At 42.9% G+C, this 19,355-nt stretch overlaps 1 protein-coding gene across 1 annotated transcript in view; it reads left to right on the forward strand.

Annotated features, from left to right (window-relative positions):
* Positions 1 to 19,088, forward strand: part of INSR (insulin receptor) — a 251,942-nt gene extending 232,854 nt beyond the window's left edge. The window contains exons 20-21 of the mRNA XM_040321264.1: positions 15,285 to 15,419; positions 15,680 to 19,088. Coding sequence (XP_040177198.1) covers positions 15,285 to 15,419; positions 15,680 to 16,007 — 463 coding nt within the window. The 3' untranslated portion in view covers positions 16,008 to 19,088. The remainder of the gene's footprint in view (positions 1 to 15,284; positions 15,420 to 15,679) is intronic.
* Positions 19,089 to 19,355: the final 267 nt, after the last annotated feature.

Consider the following 19,355-nt stretch of genomic DNA (forward strand, 5'->3'; position numbering starts at 1 on the left):
GGGGTGGGAGCTCTGTGTCCCGTGATGTATTCCCAAGAAAAGGATTTTACAGGCAAGCTGTATTAAAAAATCCTATTTTCTTGATCATACATCACGGGACACAGAGCCTTTAATTACTTAATGGGATGTCCCATAGCAATGCTAAAATTTGAGGGGAGATGCAGATCAGAATAAGACCGCCATCGAGCCAGAGGATCTATACTGCTGCCTGCAGCACACTACGCCCAAAGGCGGCATCCTCGTAATCTCTCACATCTACCTGGTAGAATTTAGTAAACGTATGGACCGAAGGCCAAGTGGCAGCCTTACAGATCTGAGCCATGGAGGCCTGGTGATGCACTGCCCATGAAGCACCAACTGCTCTAGTCGAGTGCGCTTTCACCTGAAAAGGAAGGATCTTCTTTTTTAAACCATAGGCCTGAATAATGACTTGTCGAATCCATCTTGCAATAGTGGATTTTGTCGCTGCCTGGCCCTTCTTTGGGACTTGTAGCAGAATGAATAGAAAATCAGTCTTCCTTATCTGAGCCATAGCTTGCAGATACAGGTTTACCCCTCTTACAACATCTAGAGAGTGTAGACTCTCTTCCTACACAGACTGCGGATCTGGAAAAAAAGACGGTAGGACTATATCTTGATTCAGATGAAAACCTGAAACCACCTTGGGTAAGAAAGTCGGGTGAGGACGCAGCACCACCCTGTCTTCATGAATAATCATATACGGTTCTTTACACGAAAGAGCCGCCAATTCCGATTTTCTCCTTGCTGAGGATATGGCTACAAGAAAAAAGTTTCTGTGTCAACAGACTTGGAGAAACCTGGTGTAAAGGTTCAAAAGGTAGTTTCTGTAAAACAGACAATACCAAATTCAAATCCCATGGGCACACGGGAGACATAACTGGCGGATTCAAACACAGTGCACCCTGAACAAAGGCCATGACTTAGGGATTGAGAGGCAAGCGGTTATTGAAAAAATACTGACAAGGCCGAGATTTGGCCCTTGATAGTGCTCAAGGCAAACTTCATTTTTAAGCTAAACTGAAGAAAGGCAAGAATCCTATTAATGGCAAACTTCCTAGGATGCCACTTTCTGGGTTCACACCAGGAAACATATGCCTTCCAGATTCTGTAGTAGATGAGCCTGTAGGCCGGCTTTCTAGCATTAACCAGAGTGGAAAGGACTGGCCCTGAGAGCCCACATTTCCTCAGAATGTGGGTCTCAACAGCCAAACCGTCAAATTTAGACTTTGTAAGGCAGGATGGAATATTGGACCCTGCGGCTGTAGGTCTGAGCGCAGTGGGAGAACCCAAGGTCTTCCTACTGCCATCCTTACGATTTCTGCGTACCTGGGTCTCTTGGGCCAAGCAGTGGTGACCAAAATCACAGACTTTCCTTCTTTCTTGTCTCTCTGAGGAATCGTGGGAGAAGCGGAATCGCGGGAGAAGCGGAACTGGAGAGAACGCATAAATCAGGGAATACTGATCCCATGAGATTGTCAGGGCATCCGACCCTTGAGCACAGGGACCTCTTGTTCTCCACACAAAGCTATCTAGCTTTGCGTTGAACCTGGAAGCCAACAGGTCCACATCTGGGGTTCCCCATTTCGGACATATGATTTGAAACATGTCGGAGTGTAGAGACCATTCTCCTGGACTCAGCTGCTGGCGGCTTAAAAAATCCACCTGCCAATTTTCTACCCCTAGAATATGCCTTTCTGCCCAGGCCAGGATGTGATTCACCTCTTTTTGGGCATCCAGACTTCTGGTGCCTCCTTGGTGATTGATATAGGCCACGGCAGTAGCATTGTCGGACCAAACTTTGAGGGCCAAATGAATTGCCCGAATCTCCAGAATGTTGATGGGTAGGAGCTTTTCGGCCCCGGACCGCTTCACCTGGACAGATGCTTCTTCTAGAACTGCCCCCCAGCCCAGAAGGCTGGCGTCTGTGGTCACCACTTTCCAGGTAACTGGAGTGAAGGATTTTCCTTCTGACAGATTTTGGGGGAGCAACCACCAATTGAGGCTCTGGCGAACCCCTGGAGATAAGATCATAGGAAGATCCAGGGCCTGAACATCTTTGTTCCAAGCTGACAGAATTCTGCCCTGTAACGGTCTTGAGTGAAACTGGACGTAAGGGACAGCCTTGAATGAGGCTACCATCTTTCCCAATAATCTCATGCATAGACGGATGGAAGGCCTTTTTTTAGCCTTTACCACTCGGACCAAGTTTCCTATGGCTTTTGCCTTTGGCTTGGGAAGTAATACCTTGCTTAGGAACGTGTCTATAATCATGCCCAAGTACTCTAGCCTTTTTTGAGGCTGCAAGGAAGATTTCTCCAGATTGAGGAACCAGCCTATGTACTCTAAATATTCCACTGTGCACATTGTGGCCCAAGCAGACTGATCTATGATCAACAGATCGTCCAGATAGGCTGTTGCTGCTATGCCTCATGCCCTCAGCCTTGCTAGGGCCGGGCCAGTATTTATGTGAACACTCGAGGTGCTGTAGCCAGCCCGAAAGGAAGGGCCACAAACTGAATGTGGCGCTGATCCACCGCAAACCTTAGAAACCTTTGGTGAGCGGGGAATATTGGCACATGTAGATATGCATCTTTGATGTCTATTGATGCCAGGAATTCTCCTCCCTGAAGGGTGGAAACAACTGAATGGACAGACTCCATGCGGAATGAGCGTAAGTTCAGAAACTGATTCAGGCTTTTCAGATCTAGGATAGGACTGACATCCCCGTTTTTTGGTTTTGAAACCGTGAAAAGGTTTGAATAGAATACTGACCCCTGATCCTCTGGGGCTAACTCTAGGATTACCCTTGGGACAACAGGTGTTCCAAGGCCAACAGTAGAGGCCTTCTCTTCTCTGTATCTTTGGCAATTCTTGATCTCAGAAAACGGGGCGGCGGAAGTTCACTGAATTCTAGCTTGTAGCCTGAAGACACTGTGGAGATGACCCACTTGTCCCAAACTTCGTTCCGCCAGGCGTTTGCAAATTGCAGCAGGCAGCCTTCCTCCCACTCGGCCAAGCAGGGGCATCCCTTCATAGGGAAGTTTTGGGGTTCTGTTTAGATTTTGGACCCCAAGTCCTTTTCTGCCCTTGGCTCTGGGCTTTCCCCCTAGAGTTAGACTGGGGAGGCCGTCGCCACTGCCTGAAGACTGAGGTTCCAGGCGCTGTAGAAAGTGTACGTTTAAATGAGAGATGCTTTCTCTTGTTTTTAACCGGCAATAGAGTAGACTAGCCTCCTGTAATCTTTTGGATGTATTTATCCAGGTTCTCCCCCAAAGGGGAATGCTGCCAAGTATTTCTTGCGAGAAACCTCGGCCTCCCAATGTTTTAACTAAAGGGACCTGCGCATGTGTACCTGCAGGAGATTCAAGCGAGATGCTTGTTGGACAGAGTCCATAATTGCATCAAGCGCAAAACACAAGGCCTTAGGAAGGTCCTCGTAAACCTCAATTTCCTCTGTAGGAAGGAGGTTAATCATCTGCTTCATTTGTTCCTTGAGGAACTGACATATACCAATGGCTGCAACTGCCGGTTGTACTACAGCCCTAGCCATGGAAGAGGAGGCTTTTAATAGGGACTCCAGTTTTTTTTTCAGTTGGATCCTTAAAACCCTGAGCATTGTCTATAGGACAGGCAAGGCTTTTGTTTTCACAAGAAATAGCTGCATCAATAGCAGGTACCCCCCATTTCTTAATGAAACCTTCCGCCATAGGATAAGGGAGGGAAAACCGCTTGGGAGGAGAAAACAGTTTATCTGGGTGAACCCAGTCATTATACATCAGTTTATCCAGCAAGGGATGAACTGGAAAGACGCATGCAGCCTGCCAGGTTTTTCAAGATCCCAAAGAGGAAACAGAGGGCCTATAAGCTTCAACAGGAGGCAATTTGTAAGTGGCACACACCATCTCTGCATAATATTGCACCCGTATCTTTAGCGACTGAGAAGTAGCAGGAATCCTCTCATCCTCTGATTCCTCAGACTTCACATGATCCTTATCTCCTGAGAGGGATTTTTCACCCTCAGAAAGCTTCTCTGATGAGAGAGCCAGAGCAGATGAAGGGGATCTACCCCTGTTTTCTGCTATCTTTCAAGGAGGTTGGGATAATAGTAGCAATCCTTCCTCTAAGCCATCCAAAGCAACTTTTAAAGCTTCCTCAGTGACGTATACAGGAGCTGCCATAAAAGAAGCTGCAAAACCAAACAGGGGCTTATCATTTGAGGCTGCTATCAGGCTGACAGAGGGGGGGTGGTAAACTGCAGGCAAGCTTAGAATCCTTAGCCGCACACAGGGATTTTCTGGTGCCCGTTTTACTAGCCCTAGACCCTCTTCTCGGGGACATAGTGCTTACTCCAAAGCAAAGGTACTATCCACAAAATAAATGAAATCACTGTTGTGCTATAGTCTTACAATACACAAAAATATCAGCTCACTGCACAACCTGATGCCGAGTAGGGGTCTTAGGTTTGCCTGGTTCAATCCACAGGGATTCTTACAGCCCACAGCTCTGTGTCCATGCCGCTTACAGAAGACTCTGGCGTGCTGGGCTTTTGAAACCAGCCTCTTGTGCCTGCACACAGGTGTCCCGCGTTTTGCACGGTGCACTAGCAACCACGGCTCTCTCCTTATCCCTGTCTCACTTTAGACAGCAAAAGCGCACTCCCGGCATGCGCTAGGGTGCCCACATGTCCCGGATTGTCCGGGACATTCCCGCAATTAGCAGATCAGTCCCGGGCACCCTCATTGCGGGACAATACAGCGTCCCGGGCCGGATAGAAACTGATGCAGGCAGCCGTTCCCGATTTTCCACCGTCATCCAGCCGGGCCAGCCTAGTAGTGTAGCGTAGGGGTGGGCAGCCAGTGCTCTTTCCCCTGCGAGTAATCTCATTCCAAACCTGTCCTCTGCCTCTGTGCTGATGTGAATGTCATTGCTGTCCCATCCCAAGAGTGACTTCCTCCAGGAGTCCAGCAACCCCTATTATCACTGTGCACGATTGATAAAGCAGACTCCAGTCCTCAGCACCTGCACCTCCCCCCGTCCAGGGTCTCCAGTGGTCTGGTCCAGCCTGTCCTGTCCCCCATGATACCTCAGGTGCTTGCCACAGGCGGTCTGTGTGTGTGAGTGGGAGGGGCGGTGCTCGGTGCAGACGAGCGTGTGGAGACTGCTGGTGGAGTTCTTGGCCTGCAGGGGAGGAGTGCTTCCTCTGAAGTGATCCATCTCACAGTGTCCCTTTCTCATGGCTCAGTTATGTCACCCTCAAGAAGGGACCCTGCGACTCTGCAATACAAAAAAAAATCATGTCCTGAGGAAGGGCTTCTGCGCGTAACTTCCTCTGGAGCGGCTGGAGGATAGCAGTCATCTATGGATGATCTTCATGGATGGAGTCATGGCCTGGAGTGGTGAGTGAAATCCACCGATCTACCTTGTGTTTGTGTGGGGAAGTAGTCAATATTGTGAGTACTGCAGGAAGGAGTGTAGTGGTCAGTGTAGTGGACAGGTCATTTTAAGGGTCAGGTCAGTGTAGTGGGCAGGTAGGTCAGTGTAGTGGACAGGTAGGTCAGTGTAGGAATCGGGTAAGTCAGTGTAGTGGGCAGGTAGGTCAGTTTAGGAATCTCAGTGTAGGAATCAGGTAGGTCAGTGTAGTGGGCAGGTAGGTCAGTGTAGTGGGCAGGTAGGTCAGTGTAGTGGGCAGGTTGGTTAGTGTAGTACATAAACAGGAGGAGGAACAGGGTTCTTATGTGCTGCGCTGCTCCGAGGTATGTGATAAACATTTAGCTTGCACTGATGGGCAGCACTGAAGGGCACTGATGAAGGGGGACTGATGAGGCTGCACTGCTACCCAGCATGGTACTGAGGGGGGTTTATATTGAGGGTGGTCTGTACTTAGTGGGGGGGTCTGTAGTCTTTACTTATTGGGGGAGTCTGTACTGAGGGAGGGGTATCTATACTGAGGGGGGTCTGTACAAAGGAAGGGGGATCTATACTTGGTGAAGGGGGGTCTGTCACTCCACCATGTTTTACCACACTGGTGGGTTGACACCAACCCCAGTGAAGCCACTGCCACCCACCTCCTCTATCTTCTCTGGCCCGCTCCAGCATTCTCTAAAACAGGGGTCCCGGGCTGCACTGCCACTGGGAGGAGCCACATCAGCAGCCAGCGGCGGGAGGGGCTTTCACCTTCTCTGGGCTCTCGTGTGTCAGACTTGAGGCAGGCTATGGGTGGCAAATGGCACTGCATTTGTTGGCAAGTGACACACTGCATATGGTGGCACGCTGCATCTGGCGGCAAGTGACAAGCTCAGGGTTCCCAATGATTCTGCATTATGGTGAGTTGAACTATTTAATTATATATTACAATGTAATAATAGAAAGGAATATGATTTGATCATCCTAACCATAGGTGTGCGCAGCCTATTGCATTAAGGTGTGCATCCCAAAGCTCAAACACCTATGCATGTGTGTATGTATATTGACGGTGTCCGTAAGGGTAGAGGTTGGTGTTGGTAGAGCAGTGGACGGTATCATTATTTTTTCATTTTTATTTAGTTTTTTATTCTTTTTACAGAATTTGTATTCATTTTTTATTTTTTTTAGGAGCATCATTAGAGGACTTCAGTGAAATACCAGGGGTCCAAACAGGGGGATTCTGCGGGACACGGGGTGCCTTGGCAAAATTGTCCCTGAATGGCAGTTTGGAAATGTGGTCATCCTAGCATGCGCCGCTGTCATGTCGGCGACCAGGGCGAGAGGGGAGAGATTACTGGGGGCATCTTGCGGACCCCTGTATGCATTCATTGTGGCAAAGCCTGCAGCGAAAGGAGGCGAGTGGTGTTTAAATTTGACTGACTTCACTGAGCTTGTATCCTGGATGGCTATGTAAGAAAACACCAGGTTTGCACTTACTCCCTCCAGTGGTGAGAACATCCCACCAAAGTCTGGATCCCAGAGCCAAGACCTCCGCAGAGAGACATTACAGGCAAACCTTGTTTCTTCTTTACACGAGGCCCGGGTACCAACCATCTTAGGCTTTTGATATCGGCCTGAGGAATAGATACGGTTATAGCTTAGGAGACCTAAGGGTCTCCGCAGCCAGATCATCAAAAGAGCATTTTTCTTCTTAGCACATGTTGAACCACATGTGACCAACCACCTTAAGCACTTGAGATCCGCGCTATGGTCGAAAGACGTCCACAGAGCGGCTCTCAAGTGCCGGGTGGACGTCCATGGACGTCCTGCTGTTGTTGTTCCCTGTGCGCGCCGCTGGGGGCGCGCAGCGGGGAAACAACGTGCCCAGCGCATCGCTCGGGAGCCGGTGCGAGTGCCTGGCGGCTGCGATGTCCGCCAGACACTCGCGATCGTCGGTAACACTGCAGGACGTGGAGCTCTGTGTGTAACTTTTGCGCAAACCAGTCGCTTATTGCGTTTTTTTTTTGTTTGTTTTTTACAAAAATACGTCAAAAAATACGTATCGGCCTTAACTGAGAAAAAAAATTGTTTTTTTAAAAAAAAATTGGGATATTTATTATAGCAACAAGTAAAAAATATATATATATTTTTTTAAATTGTCGCTCTTTTTTTGTTTATAGCGCAAAAAATTAAAACCGCAGAGGTGATCAAATACCACCAAAATAAAGCTCTATTTGTGGGGAAAAAAGGACGCCAATTTTGTTTGGGAGCCACGTCGCACGACCGCGCAATTGTCAGTTAAAGCGACGCAGTGCCGGAAGCTGAAATTTCGCCTGGGCACGAAGGGGGTTTATGTGCCCAGTAAGCAAGTGGTTAAACACTGGCGAAAAAAATGAGGTTCTCTCCATTTGGGAGGGGGTATATAGGGGAGGAACTCAATTTGAATTGGGTTTTTCAGTGTCCAATCACCTGTGGTGACTACATAACCCATTAAGTAATTAAAGGCTCTGTGTCTCGTGATGTATGATCAAGAATTTTTTTCTTTTACTGCCTTCTGTCTTTTTTTTTTTTTTTTTTACAAATAACTTGGTGTTTTATTTGAAAGAATAAATGACATACAGAATGCATAAAAGTACATCTCGTGCAGGTGAGGCCTTCTGTTTTTTAACTGTGAAACGGGAGGGGCCCCCTGTTGTATCTGTGGGTCTATATTCAAATTTAAATCCCACGCCAATATAAGTTTCCCTTCTTTAAATATTTCAAGTTTTTTTAAAACTTTCTTTAGGAATAAGTCTGGGTACCTGTTTGGAGAGTATATATTCATCAGTGTACATTCCATATTAAACAAAGACCCTTTACAAAGATAAATCTTCCCTCAGGGTCTGCCAGTTGCTCTTCTACTGTAAAGACCGTGGTCTTATCAAGTCCTATGGCCACACCCCTCGAATGACTAGATGTTGAGTCTTCATATAACCACACAGGGAATGAATGTGACTCCAGTCTACGCCCTGAGGCATGAGTAATATGCATCTTTTGTAGACAAACCACATTCGCCCCTAGAAGAAGGAGATCTTTACACCTTTTACTTGGGGTATTCATCCCCCTTACATTATAAGTGATTACCTTTATCGTGGTCATGGTTCATCCCAAGAGAGCGCCTGGCAGGCCACAACAAATCCAGAGAGATTGAGAAGGAGAAAAAAATGGACCCCCCTGCTGCCCTCCTTCCCTCCTCTCCCCAGAGACCTTCTAACGGACTTTCGCCCCATAATTACTAACTCACTGTTAAATCAGAGTCATACCAAGCCCGCCACACTTTCTCGAATTTCTTTCCACAACCTCTGTATAAGTATGTCGCTTTATAATATGGCATCATTGAGTTAACCAGCCTTTTCCAAAAAAGTATATCAGGGGCCCCCGGCTTCTTCCATCTATGCAAAATAGCCTTCCTCCCATAAAATAAAAGTGTATTAAGTAAGGTTCTATGAGCCCGGGATGAAATCACCTCCTCCACTAATCCCAAGAGACACATTCTGATCGTCAAAGGAACCGGGACCATCAGAACCTCTGATATGCAGGGGGTAGCTTTGGTCCAAAATTGCTGTATTTGAGGACAACTACAAAAGATATGTTCTGCTGCTGCCAGAGCAAAAGAGCATCTCCAGCAGTCTGCCGGAATGGATGGGTATATCAAAGCCAACCTGGCAGGTGTGTCAGTATAGTCACTGCTGAATATTTTGTGTGGGTTACTGCACTTTGCACTTAAATATTGTCTCCTTGTATTGTTTATAGATAAGGGCTGAAAACCCAAGTAAGCAGTAAATTTCTGTTGCACATTGCTGCTTTGTTTGGAAATGTGATCCTGGCCAGTACTGTCATTATACACTGTTTTTTGAATAATATGTTTTTTAGTACTGTAAAATCTTCTTCTTGGGAGTACATTGAGGGACACAGGAATTGTCAAGTGATACCATCACCAGGGGGTTGGGGCACTGGCAAACAGAAAAAATGTACAACAGACCTCCTATATCCAGCATGCCTTAGTTTTGTGAGAAAGCAATGCACAAGGCCAGCAAAAAAAAAAACAGAGTGGGTATGGGACCAGTGTCAGTGGGCTCTAGGAAAGATTTTACCGTTTATTAACAGACACCAGAATTAAGAAACCGTTGGGATGTCCATAAGCAGTCCAGTCCAACTAAGACACGGCAACCGTCACTGAAAGGCCAAAGAATTTTGGGAACTATGCCTAACTCAGAAGTTCCTAAAGGACAATCACCCAAATCTAAATCAGGTTTACAAAGCACTAGCAAGACTGGGGGAATGCCATCCCCAAGGGGAGGGCAATGAGTTTCAACCTGCTGCTCCAGACCAGGTTAGAGACATCACTGCTAAATAGAATAACACTACCTGTAGAACACTGAGCCTGACCCAGCAAGAGCCAGGAAGAACAAACCAGCAATCCACTAAAAACTGGTAGAACACCACAAATACCCCAAAGTGAAGAAACTAGACAGCACGATGTGGTCAACTGGGGGAAAAACATTCGGACAAGTCTAAGGATAATAGGTCTCTCAAGGGAACCTTGGACAAATAAAAATGGTCCTTTAGAAAAGACCGGATGTTATAAGAATGCCCAAGCCTTCTATTTTTAATCCCTTGGACTTCGGGTCAGACAATCAATAATAACTTATACAATCAGTCTCACAAGGAGCTATTAATAGGAGAGTGTTCACAGCATAATATTTCAACGGACTGCTAAATTACTTTTAAAACTGGCAGAAAAGCCCAAGAGTATCCGCTTCAAAGTCTTACTGTCTGAAGGAGGAAGTATGGTGAGCAGTAGACACTTGTACAAGGGTAGGCATGGCTATGGATATGATAAAATATAAAATAAGTGCTTCCGATATGTGATGAGTGAGCACAACAAGGGTTAATGAGTCGATATATGTAAATACATAACATGAAATAAATATATCACAATCAATGAAATCAAAAATAGCTACAATGAAGTAGCTGACAGAGTGCAACTAGGTGAAAAAAACTCAGTGGCACACTGTCTATGGCTCTATTCACCAAAGTGCATCAATGTGCAGGGTGAAAATTAATAAAAATGAATAAAAATAAATAAAGTCTATATAAGGACATTTAGATGGTATGCTGGATGGGTGACGTCTTCTCTTTAATGACTGATATTGTTACTGGTATCCACAAATGGTCTCGTAGTTGCCTTACCTTTAGGTGCTATATATGGGCATATAGTATGATTTCTCCAGGGCACGAGTCTCACTGTTTCCAATAGTGTTCCCTCTTGCTGCTGAGAGCTGTTCAGGCTGCAAGTGCTCAGTAGTCCAAGGGGGCAGGTGAAAAAAGAGAGAAAGAAAACAGATGCCTCCCAATTGTGAAGTGGGTTTTAAAAACGGGGGTCTTTAATAGGATAAAAGTGGACTCTTACATGTAGCAGATTGATACAGTGCATAGACAAATGTAACAGGACGCGGCGAGTGTGTTGCCGTCTTACGTCTGTTGGCCTCCGGCTTGTGCGGGTATCACGTGGTCACGACTCCCTACGGCGTTACGTCACGCACCTTGTGACTTCATCAGGAACCTGTTAACTCACTTTTTCCAGGAATCTTCCAAGATGGCTTACAGAGAGATAGGCTCCCTCCCACCTAGCACAGGAAACGCAAGATCCACATTATAAAAGTACACCACATGCAATAGCCCCTAAGTATTTAACAAATAACCGAAGGTGTAGAATAAGCAATAATAATTGCTTATTCTAGACCTTTGGTTATTTGTTAAATACTTAGGGGCTATTGCATGTGGTGTACTTTTATAATGTGGATCTTGCGTTTCCTGTTCTAGGTGGGAGGAGGGAGCCTATCTCTCTGTAAGCCATCTTGGAAGATTCCTGGAAAAAGTGAGTTAACAGGTTCCCCTGATGAAGTCACGAGGTGCGTGACGTAACGCCGTAGGGAGTCGAGACCACGTGATACCCGCACAAGCCGGAGGCCAACAGACGTAAGACGGCAACACGCTCGCCGCGTCCTGTTACATTTGTCTATGCACTGTATCAATCTGCTACATGTAAGAGTCCACTTTTATCCTATTAAAGACCCCCGTTTTTAAAACCAAAACCCACTTCACTATTGGAGGCATCTGTTTTCTTTCTCTCTTTTTTCACCTGCCCCCTTGGACTACTGAGCACTTGCAGCCTGAACAGCTCTCAGCAGCAAGAGGGAACAATATTGGAAACAGTGAGACTCGTACCCTGGAGAAATCATACTATATGCCCATATATAGCACCTATAAGGTAAGAGAACTACGAGACCATTTGTGGATACCAGTAACAATATCAGTCATTAAAGAGAAGACAATATAAAAAGAATATATTGCGCTAAACAAATCTAAGTGTATATATAGTGTAAATAGGCAGCCAACATACCAGTGGATAAGTGTAAACAGATGAAAAAGAAAATAATGTAGCGCCAAAACTATAAAAAGGGGGTAACCACTAATTGGTTGTGAGGATGTGACCTCTGTAATAAGAGTTGTATTGAGAAAAACAAACTCTGTAAAAATGGTCATATATACATAACAGAGCTATATTAACTCTGAATGCTAGTGATATACCTGGATGGTATTATTAGCATACAAAAGAAAAATCTTAAGTGATAAGGTAATTATAAATGTGAGCAAGCACAGAAATAAATGTTCCGAAAAGTGGGAAGGGGGACACTCCCAGAGCTTCCCAAGAGCTGACTGTTCGTCACTTCAATTGGAAAAACACCTCTTCCACATCAATGGAGAATCCTTTCCCTCAGAAGCTGCACATCTTCAAAAGGAAATTCCTTGGCATATAAAAGTTAGGGTAATCTTACCAGCTTTAGTTGACCCACAGCTCACCGTATGGTGGGTAGGTCCTCAGAGCTTGTATATACTGGCCGTCCTTCAGTTGCACCAATGGGTGGATGGATGTCCCAATTCCGATGCTCCGGATGGATCCCAGAAGGAGAGTTAGTAACACCAGCCACAGGAACGTCACATGAGATGGTAAGGAGGGGAAACTCCCAATTTCATGAGGGATATGAGAAAAGAGGGAGAAAAAACCTCATAGTGTAGAAATTTATTTAAAAGTCTTGATCAAAATATTGACACAACAAAGAGATAGTCCAAATCTCATTAAAAAATAATTGCACAGCAAGGAAATCGTCCAATGTATAAAAATTAGAATATAAAAAACCCAAATGATAGAGAAAATTGTTCCCCACGGCACATCAAAGAACAAACACAGCAGGCAGATGACTTGAAATTGGCACAGTGTTGGTGATATGGATCAATTAGTGGTTACCCCCTTTTTATAGTTTTGGCGCTACATTATTTTCTTTTTCATTAAAGAGAAGACGTCACCCATCCAGCATACCATCTAAACGCCCTTATATAGACTTTATTTATTTTTATTCATTTTTATTCATTTTCACCCTGAACATTGATGCACTTTGGTGAATAGAGTCAGACAGTGTGCCACTTTGATTTTTTTTCACCTAGTTGCACTCTATGTCAGCTACTTCATTGTAGCTATTTTTGATTTCATTGATTGTGATATATTTATTTCATGTTATGTATTTACATATATCGACTCATTAACCCTTGTGCTCACTCATCACATATCTGAAGCGCTTATCATTTTATATTTTATCTTATTTTCAGTTGTGTATTGTGAACACTTTAGATATAGCTGCCTCAGATTACACGTATGTTTATTTAAGTTATCTGATCTGTATACTCACAGTAGCGCATTAGACTCATCTTTTTATGGCTATGGATATACCACAACCCAGGCTTGTGAATGGGGCATAAGGAGAACAGAATGAGGATGTACCCATCCGCCCAAACCGCTAAAGGTGTCTCTGGAATTTCACAGAGGAAAGTCTGCAAATCTGCCTAACTTTAAACCAAAAAAACATGGTTCCCCTGGCCGCTGAAGCATTCTCAGCCAAGGAGCAGGGGGCAGAAATCTTTGCCACACTGTTATGAACATTAACCTGAGTGGCCACAGGAGAAAGGGAGGAATTTGAAGGAACTTCCTCAATAAGCTGTGAATCAGCCACAGAAGGAGGACTTATCTCCCAGTGATCACATTCCAGGAAGGCCTCTGGATGTACTCCATCACCTACAAGGGGTATTTGCAGTAGGATCCTAGTATGCTCTGCCTGTTGACAATCCATAGTACCACAGGGCCATTCAGCAATGAATATGTCCAATCAACTCTTTAACCTTGAGTAAATAAACAAAAACAAAGGAAGGGGGAAAATGGAGATCAAGCTCTTAAGAGTTTTTCTGCACTGACACCAAACTCCTCAGCGTCATCTGTCAAATCTGGGGTGTAGAACATCCTCTGTCAGTGCCCCTACCTAAGGGGTGTAGGTTCCCCTACTACTGAGGTTGGTTGCGGTGGCCAAGAGTTGGCTCCGCTAGCACTAACCGTGCCAAATCTAGGCTAGACGGAATTTGATTGGGATCAGAAAAATGGTCCGTCCACTTGGACCATGTGTTGGTAAATTTATCTCTAATGCCCCTGCATGTAGCTATCCAGTCCTCTGCCTCTCTGGTCTCATTCACCCTGCATATCCACTCCTCCTCCTTGCTCGGAACCTGTGTTTTCTTCCAGAAGACAGGAAGTGTCCTCCTGGCTGCATTCAGCAGGTGGATCAGCACATTTTTTTTATAGCGGCTTATCGGCATGGGAGGAACATGCAGAAGAAAATTAACCGGAGAGAGGGGAACATCTAGCCCCAGGATTTCTTTAACCTGTTCTTTAATGTCCGTTCAGAAGGGTACAATCAGTGGGCATTCCCAACATATATGTAGTAATGACCCCCGGCCCCCACAGCCCTGCGGCCCCCTACGTGACATAATCTTGAAGTTCGTATCCTGTGTTTTAGAGTCTATAGAGCTTGAGTGGGTAAGCTGGTATAGGTGTGTCAGCTGGAGCTCTGTAAATTCTAGGCCCAAGTCTCTCTCCCAAGCTTGGATATAAATGGGCCTGGAGGCAGAGGATGAGGACCCCAATAAATGGAAAAAAAAAATATGGACAGCCGCACTCCAAAAAACCTTGATGGTTGTCTTTATTTAAAAAAGGAAAAATGCACTACAAGTCACAGCACACTACACGGGAGTAAAACAGCTGACGCGTTTCACACTATAATCAAGGTTTTTTGGAGTGCGGCTGTCCATATTTTCTTTTTCCATTTGTTGCCTTGTGCATTGCCAGCACCCTTGATTTCCTGAGACCATACTGATCATCCTAACACAATCCACCTGGAGCGGTAACTTTCTTTCTTTTATTGATGAGGACCCCAATAGTTGGTAAAGTTCTGATACTATGTGTGGGATCGGTTCTTCTGCTTCAAATAAGCCTTCAAAGTGTGTAAGCGAGGCAATGTCTCTTATGGAGCTATCATGTACCTCAAAAAAGTGGTGCCATATTTTTACTTTTTGCCTTTAATCAGCTCACAGAAGACAAGGCTCTGTGATTGAGCAACTGAATGTCTCAGCCTATACAAACACTGACTGTCACAACATTACCAGTAATAAAAAATTAACTAAAGTGTAACTTTAATTCTTATAAATTATTGGTGCTGCTTACAGTACATGGAATTATCAGTTGCTAATACTGTAATATATTATGGTATATTTTTATGAAAATGGTGGAGGGGGCTAGAGCAGGCCCTCAAAAGTAAAATTGTTATACAAAATAATTCTTACATGTGCCCAACATACATCTAAAGAATATCGTTTTCTTTTTTTTCTTTTTAGAAAGCTATACATATCTAATAAAAAAAACTGTCTTCTTTCAGGTCCTTTGGTGTAGTGCTGTGGGAGATAACAACTTTGGCTGAACAGCCCTATCAGGGTCTGTCCAATGAACAGGTCCTCAAGTTTGTTATGGATGGAGGGTCCCTGGAACAGCCAGAAAATTGTCATCCTAGACTGTAAGTCTTTAAAATAAGTTTGAAACGGATTAATACTTAAAAATGCAAATAAATAAATGCAACATATTTAGGCTATATATTACTAGTTGATAGGGAGGGATTTTTTTAAGAAGTATTTTTTTTATATATTTTATTCAAGAAGAGTAATAAACACAATTTTTAGGCATTTATGTAATAATAAAAACTAGCAACTGACTTTAGATACCACGAATACACATAAATGTTCATCTAATAATCCTTTTTTAATTTCTTTGTTACAGTCACAGTCTGATGCAGATGTGTTGGCAATACAATCCCAAGATGAGGCCGACTTTCTTGGAGATCATTGAAATGCTAAAGGATGATGTTCATCCAAGTTTTCAGGAGCTATCATTTTATTATAGTGAGGAAAATAAACCTCCTGAAGCAGATGATCTTGAGATGGATTTTGAAAATATGGAGAGCACCCCTCTGGATCCGTCTTCCTGTTCATTACGGGATGAGGGACAGCGAGGAAATATTTATGAGGAACATATCCCCTACACCCACATGAATGGGAGTAGGAAAAATGGACGAATTCTGTCTCTGCCTCGTTCCAGCCCATCCTAACACACAGAGCCACCCCTGTTGAACATATAAACTACCCTCCGTCAAATCTCAGGACAGAACTGTACCCATGGCTCGAACATCAAACCGCCATTGCCCTCTTCAGGTTTTGAATGTTTCCTTGCCCCATCGGGTGCTTGACTTTTTTTTGTCATGTGCTTTGGGTTTTTTTTTTTTTTTTTTGGGACAGTCTGACTGTAGGGCAAAACTGTGAACAGACAAAGCAACGGGGAAAACTCCATTTGAATCAACTACACTTTATTACCTATTTATTTCCAGTGGCTTTTTACTATCAAGGCAAAGGTGTGCTATGCATAAAAAAGAAGAAATGCTTCTAATTTGAAAGGACATGCCAAAGCATGAACCAATGCTCTACAAGAAGGCAAAATTAAAAACTACACCTTCTTTGTGCAATGGATTAAGGCTGCTAAAACCTTAATCGCTGTTATGGAGCTGTCTAAGCTCAACTTGAGGTTGTCTGACCATAGAGTCTTATCCTGCTTCGCCATTGGGAAAATGACATAAAACAAAAAAAGCTATCCTGGAAGAAATTAGCAGAAAGGACTTAATTGCAAGGAATGTTTTAACAAGGTGAAGTTCATATACCTTACATGTTGCCCCTTCATCCACTCATCTTCTGACCTGCTGAGTTTCCTCAACAGTAATACATTAATAACTTTTTCAACAAGGTGCACAAACTGTGCTTAGGTGATTATTTTCTCGCTACAACATGTCCATTTGGTTTCCTGTTATTCACTGAGTGCTCAAAAATCTACAGTGCTGGGCCTAGTTTTTCCCATAAGAGCAGAAACAAGTCTTTGGGATGGTTAATATTTTGTCAGATATGTTCTTAATCAGACCAAAAATGGAGCAAAGTCTCACCATCCCCTTCTCTCCATGCTATAACATTAATGCCATTAATGTGTAATATCAACATTTCCTCTCCTTTCTACATAAGCAGCAGAAGGGCCGGTTGGGTAATTTAGAAGTTCTCTAGTGGAAAAAACATGATAAACTCACCCCCAAGAGACTGAATTTTCTAACATAAAAGGGGTGTTTTTAGGGTAGTTATCCTCCTTCAGAACAGTTAGGATGGTAACTAGTCTCTAACAGCTTCTGTGGTTTGTGTATAAGCTTTCTAACGTCAGGTCTTTTGCCTGGTGTGCTTACTATAACAATTACAACTAATATATGCTTTTTTCATGTATACGCGATATATTTTTAAAATAAGATCTGTTTTGGTCAAAAATTCCCTATCTAATAATCTGTTTGAAAGTTCCATTGTAAAATCTAGATTCATCAGAATTCAAAAATATTTTTTGCTACTTTTTTTATGTACCATTTGACTATTGGATAAAATGTATTATACTGTGAAGTATTGACTTGACCTACCTGACAAGGATAGTACGTGCATGTTTGCATGCACGCACAATACTGTCCTAAAGAGAGTGAATTAGGCTTCACAATAAACATGGGCTTACTCAGTAAGGCAAAAAGCAAAAGTGCAATAGCCCTTGGCAGCCAGCTAATAAATATATAATTCTATGATCTGGCTACAATAAACTGAAATGTTATTGCTGATCGTTACAGCACTTTGGATGTGACTTCCAATGTGATCCTGGCTTGTTGAAACAAGTCTAACAGTGTAAAGTTTAATAGAAAACCTTTAAAAATAGCCCATATCCTTCACAACTTTTTCAGATTTCCACACTCCGTATGTAGTGTCACATTTTTATCACTGTATGTATGAAAACATCTTTTCATTGAGGTCTTTTAGTTAGTCTGTGAAATTTAGGGTTAAAAAAAAAAGATTGTTGTAGCTACTGCTATAACCCAACTTTTACACATCTAGTGCAGTAGTTCATGAACCACTTCTTGTATGTCACATTAGATTATTTTTATTGTTTTTTTGCTCTCCCATCTAACATTGCTGCATACAGTCTCTCTAAAGAGGCCTTTGGTGTGCATCACTTATTTCCCAGGGTGCCATTGATCTATAAACAGCACTTTGTACTCATTTATATTTTTTGTGCTGTGTTATCTTGCCAAAAATCTTGTTGACCCATACATAATCTATCTCCAAGTAACACACTGCACCATATTACTTCTTTTATGGCACATCCTGTTATGACATATACTTTTTACATGTATATAGCTTGTATTATGACCCCAGTATACATTTTACCCTAACATATTTCTCCATATAATTATAGTACCATGCTGTTCCTCAGATTTATTTTGGTATAACTGTAATATTCTGTAAAGTCTTATGAAAACTATACAGCAAGTTTAATATAGAACTTGGTATAATTCAGTTTCATCCCCCATGCTATAAATATTGGCCATATAATTTGCAGTACCCTGTTGCATAATTCCCCCATTTTCAGCACATCATAGTTATTGCTCCATGTCTTTTGGTACAGTTTTGAAAAACACAATGTGGTTTTAATTTCAAAACAGAATTGAGCAACATGAACTTTATCACGCTGATGCACACCTCATTCACAAGTACTGAAAAGATCAGAAAGCCAACTTTTTAATTACTGCTGACATTTTTTGGTAACTTTTTACAATGCTTGCTTTGTTACTCTCTAAACTAACAGGCAATAAGCACAGGTATGCTGCTTTCAGATATTTTCTGTATATTGTGTTCAACCCAGTAAAATGAATGCACATTATACATGCATTTTACTGTGTATCCTAAAATCTTTTCACATCATTTTTTTTTTTTTAACTTAGATCTGTCTAGCAGCTTTATTTTCACTACACAGTAGTCACAGTAAGCCTTCTAGATTGTTGTGGATTAACACTACCCTATGCCCATTCACATATCATGGCATTCAGGCCACATTCCTGACAATCTAGCACTAAAAACTAGGAAATAGTTTTTAACTTTGCCTTAGAGCAGATGCCACAGCCTGCCGAGGCCTCATCAAATGGCCCCTTCTTTTTAAATCCACTCCTTAGTACCGGCTTTTTTTCTTGCCATTGTTTTCATATGCAAGTTTCAACATTTCTTTGATACTTTATCCTGTTTCCTGTGCCTACAATTTTATGCTTCAGCATACTGATCTCTTTTATATATATATATATATATATATATATATATATATATATATATATATATATATATATATATATATATATATATAATGTGTGTGTGTGTGAAAAAAAAAACACTACACTAGTGGAAATTGCAGAAAAAATACTAAAGTATATATTGTCAGGTTACTTTTTTCTTTTTTTGTAATTCAAAAGATTTTTTCTTAAAAGTAAATTGTATTTATTTTAATATAATGAAGATCACTGTACATACACATTAGCTTTCATAGTAAAAACATTTTTTAAAAA

The sequence above is a fragment of the Rana temporaria genome, chromosome 1, assembly GCF_905171775.1.
Source record: "Rana temporaria chromosome 1, aRanTem1.1, whole genome shotgun sequence".
NCBI lineage: Eukaryota > Metazoa > Chordata > Amphibia > Anura > Ranidae > Rana > Rana temporaria.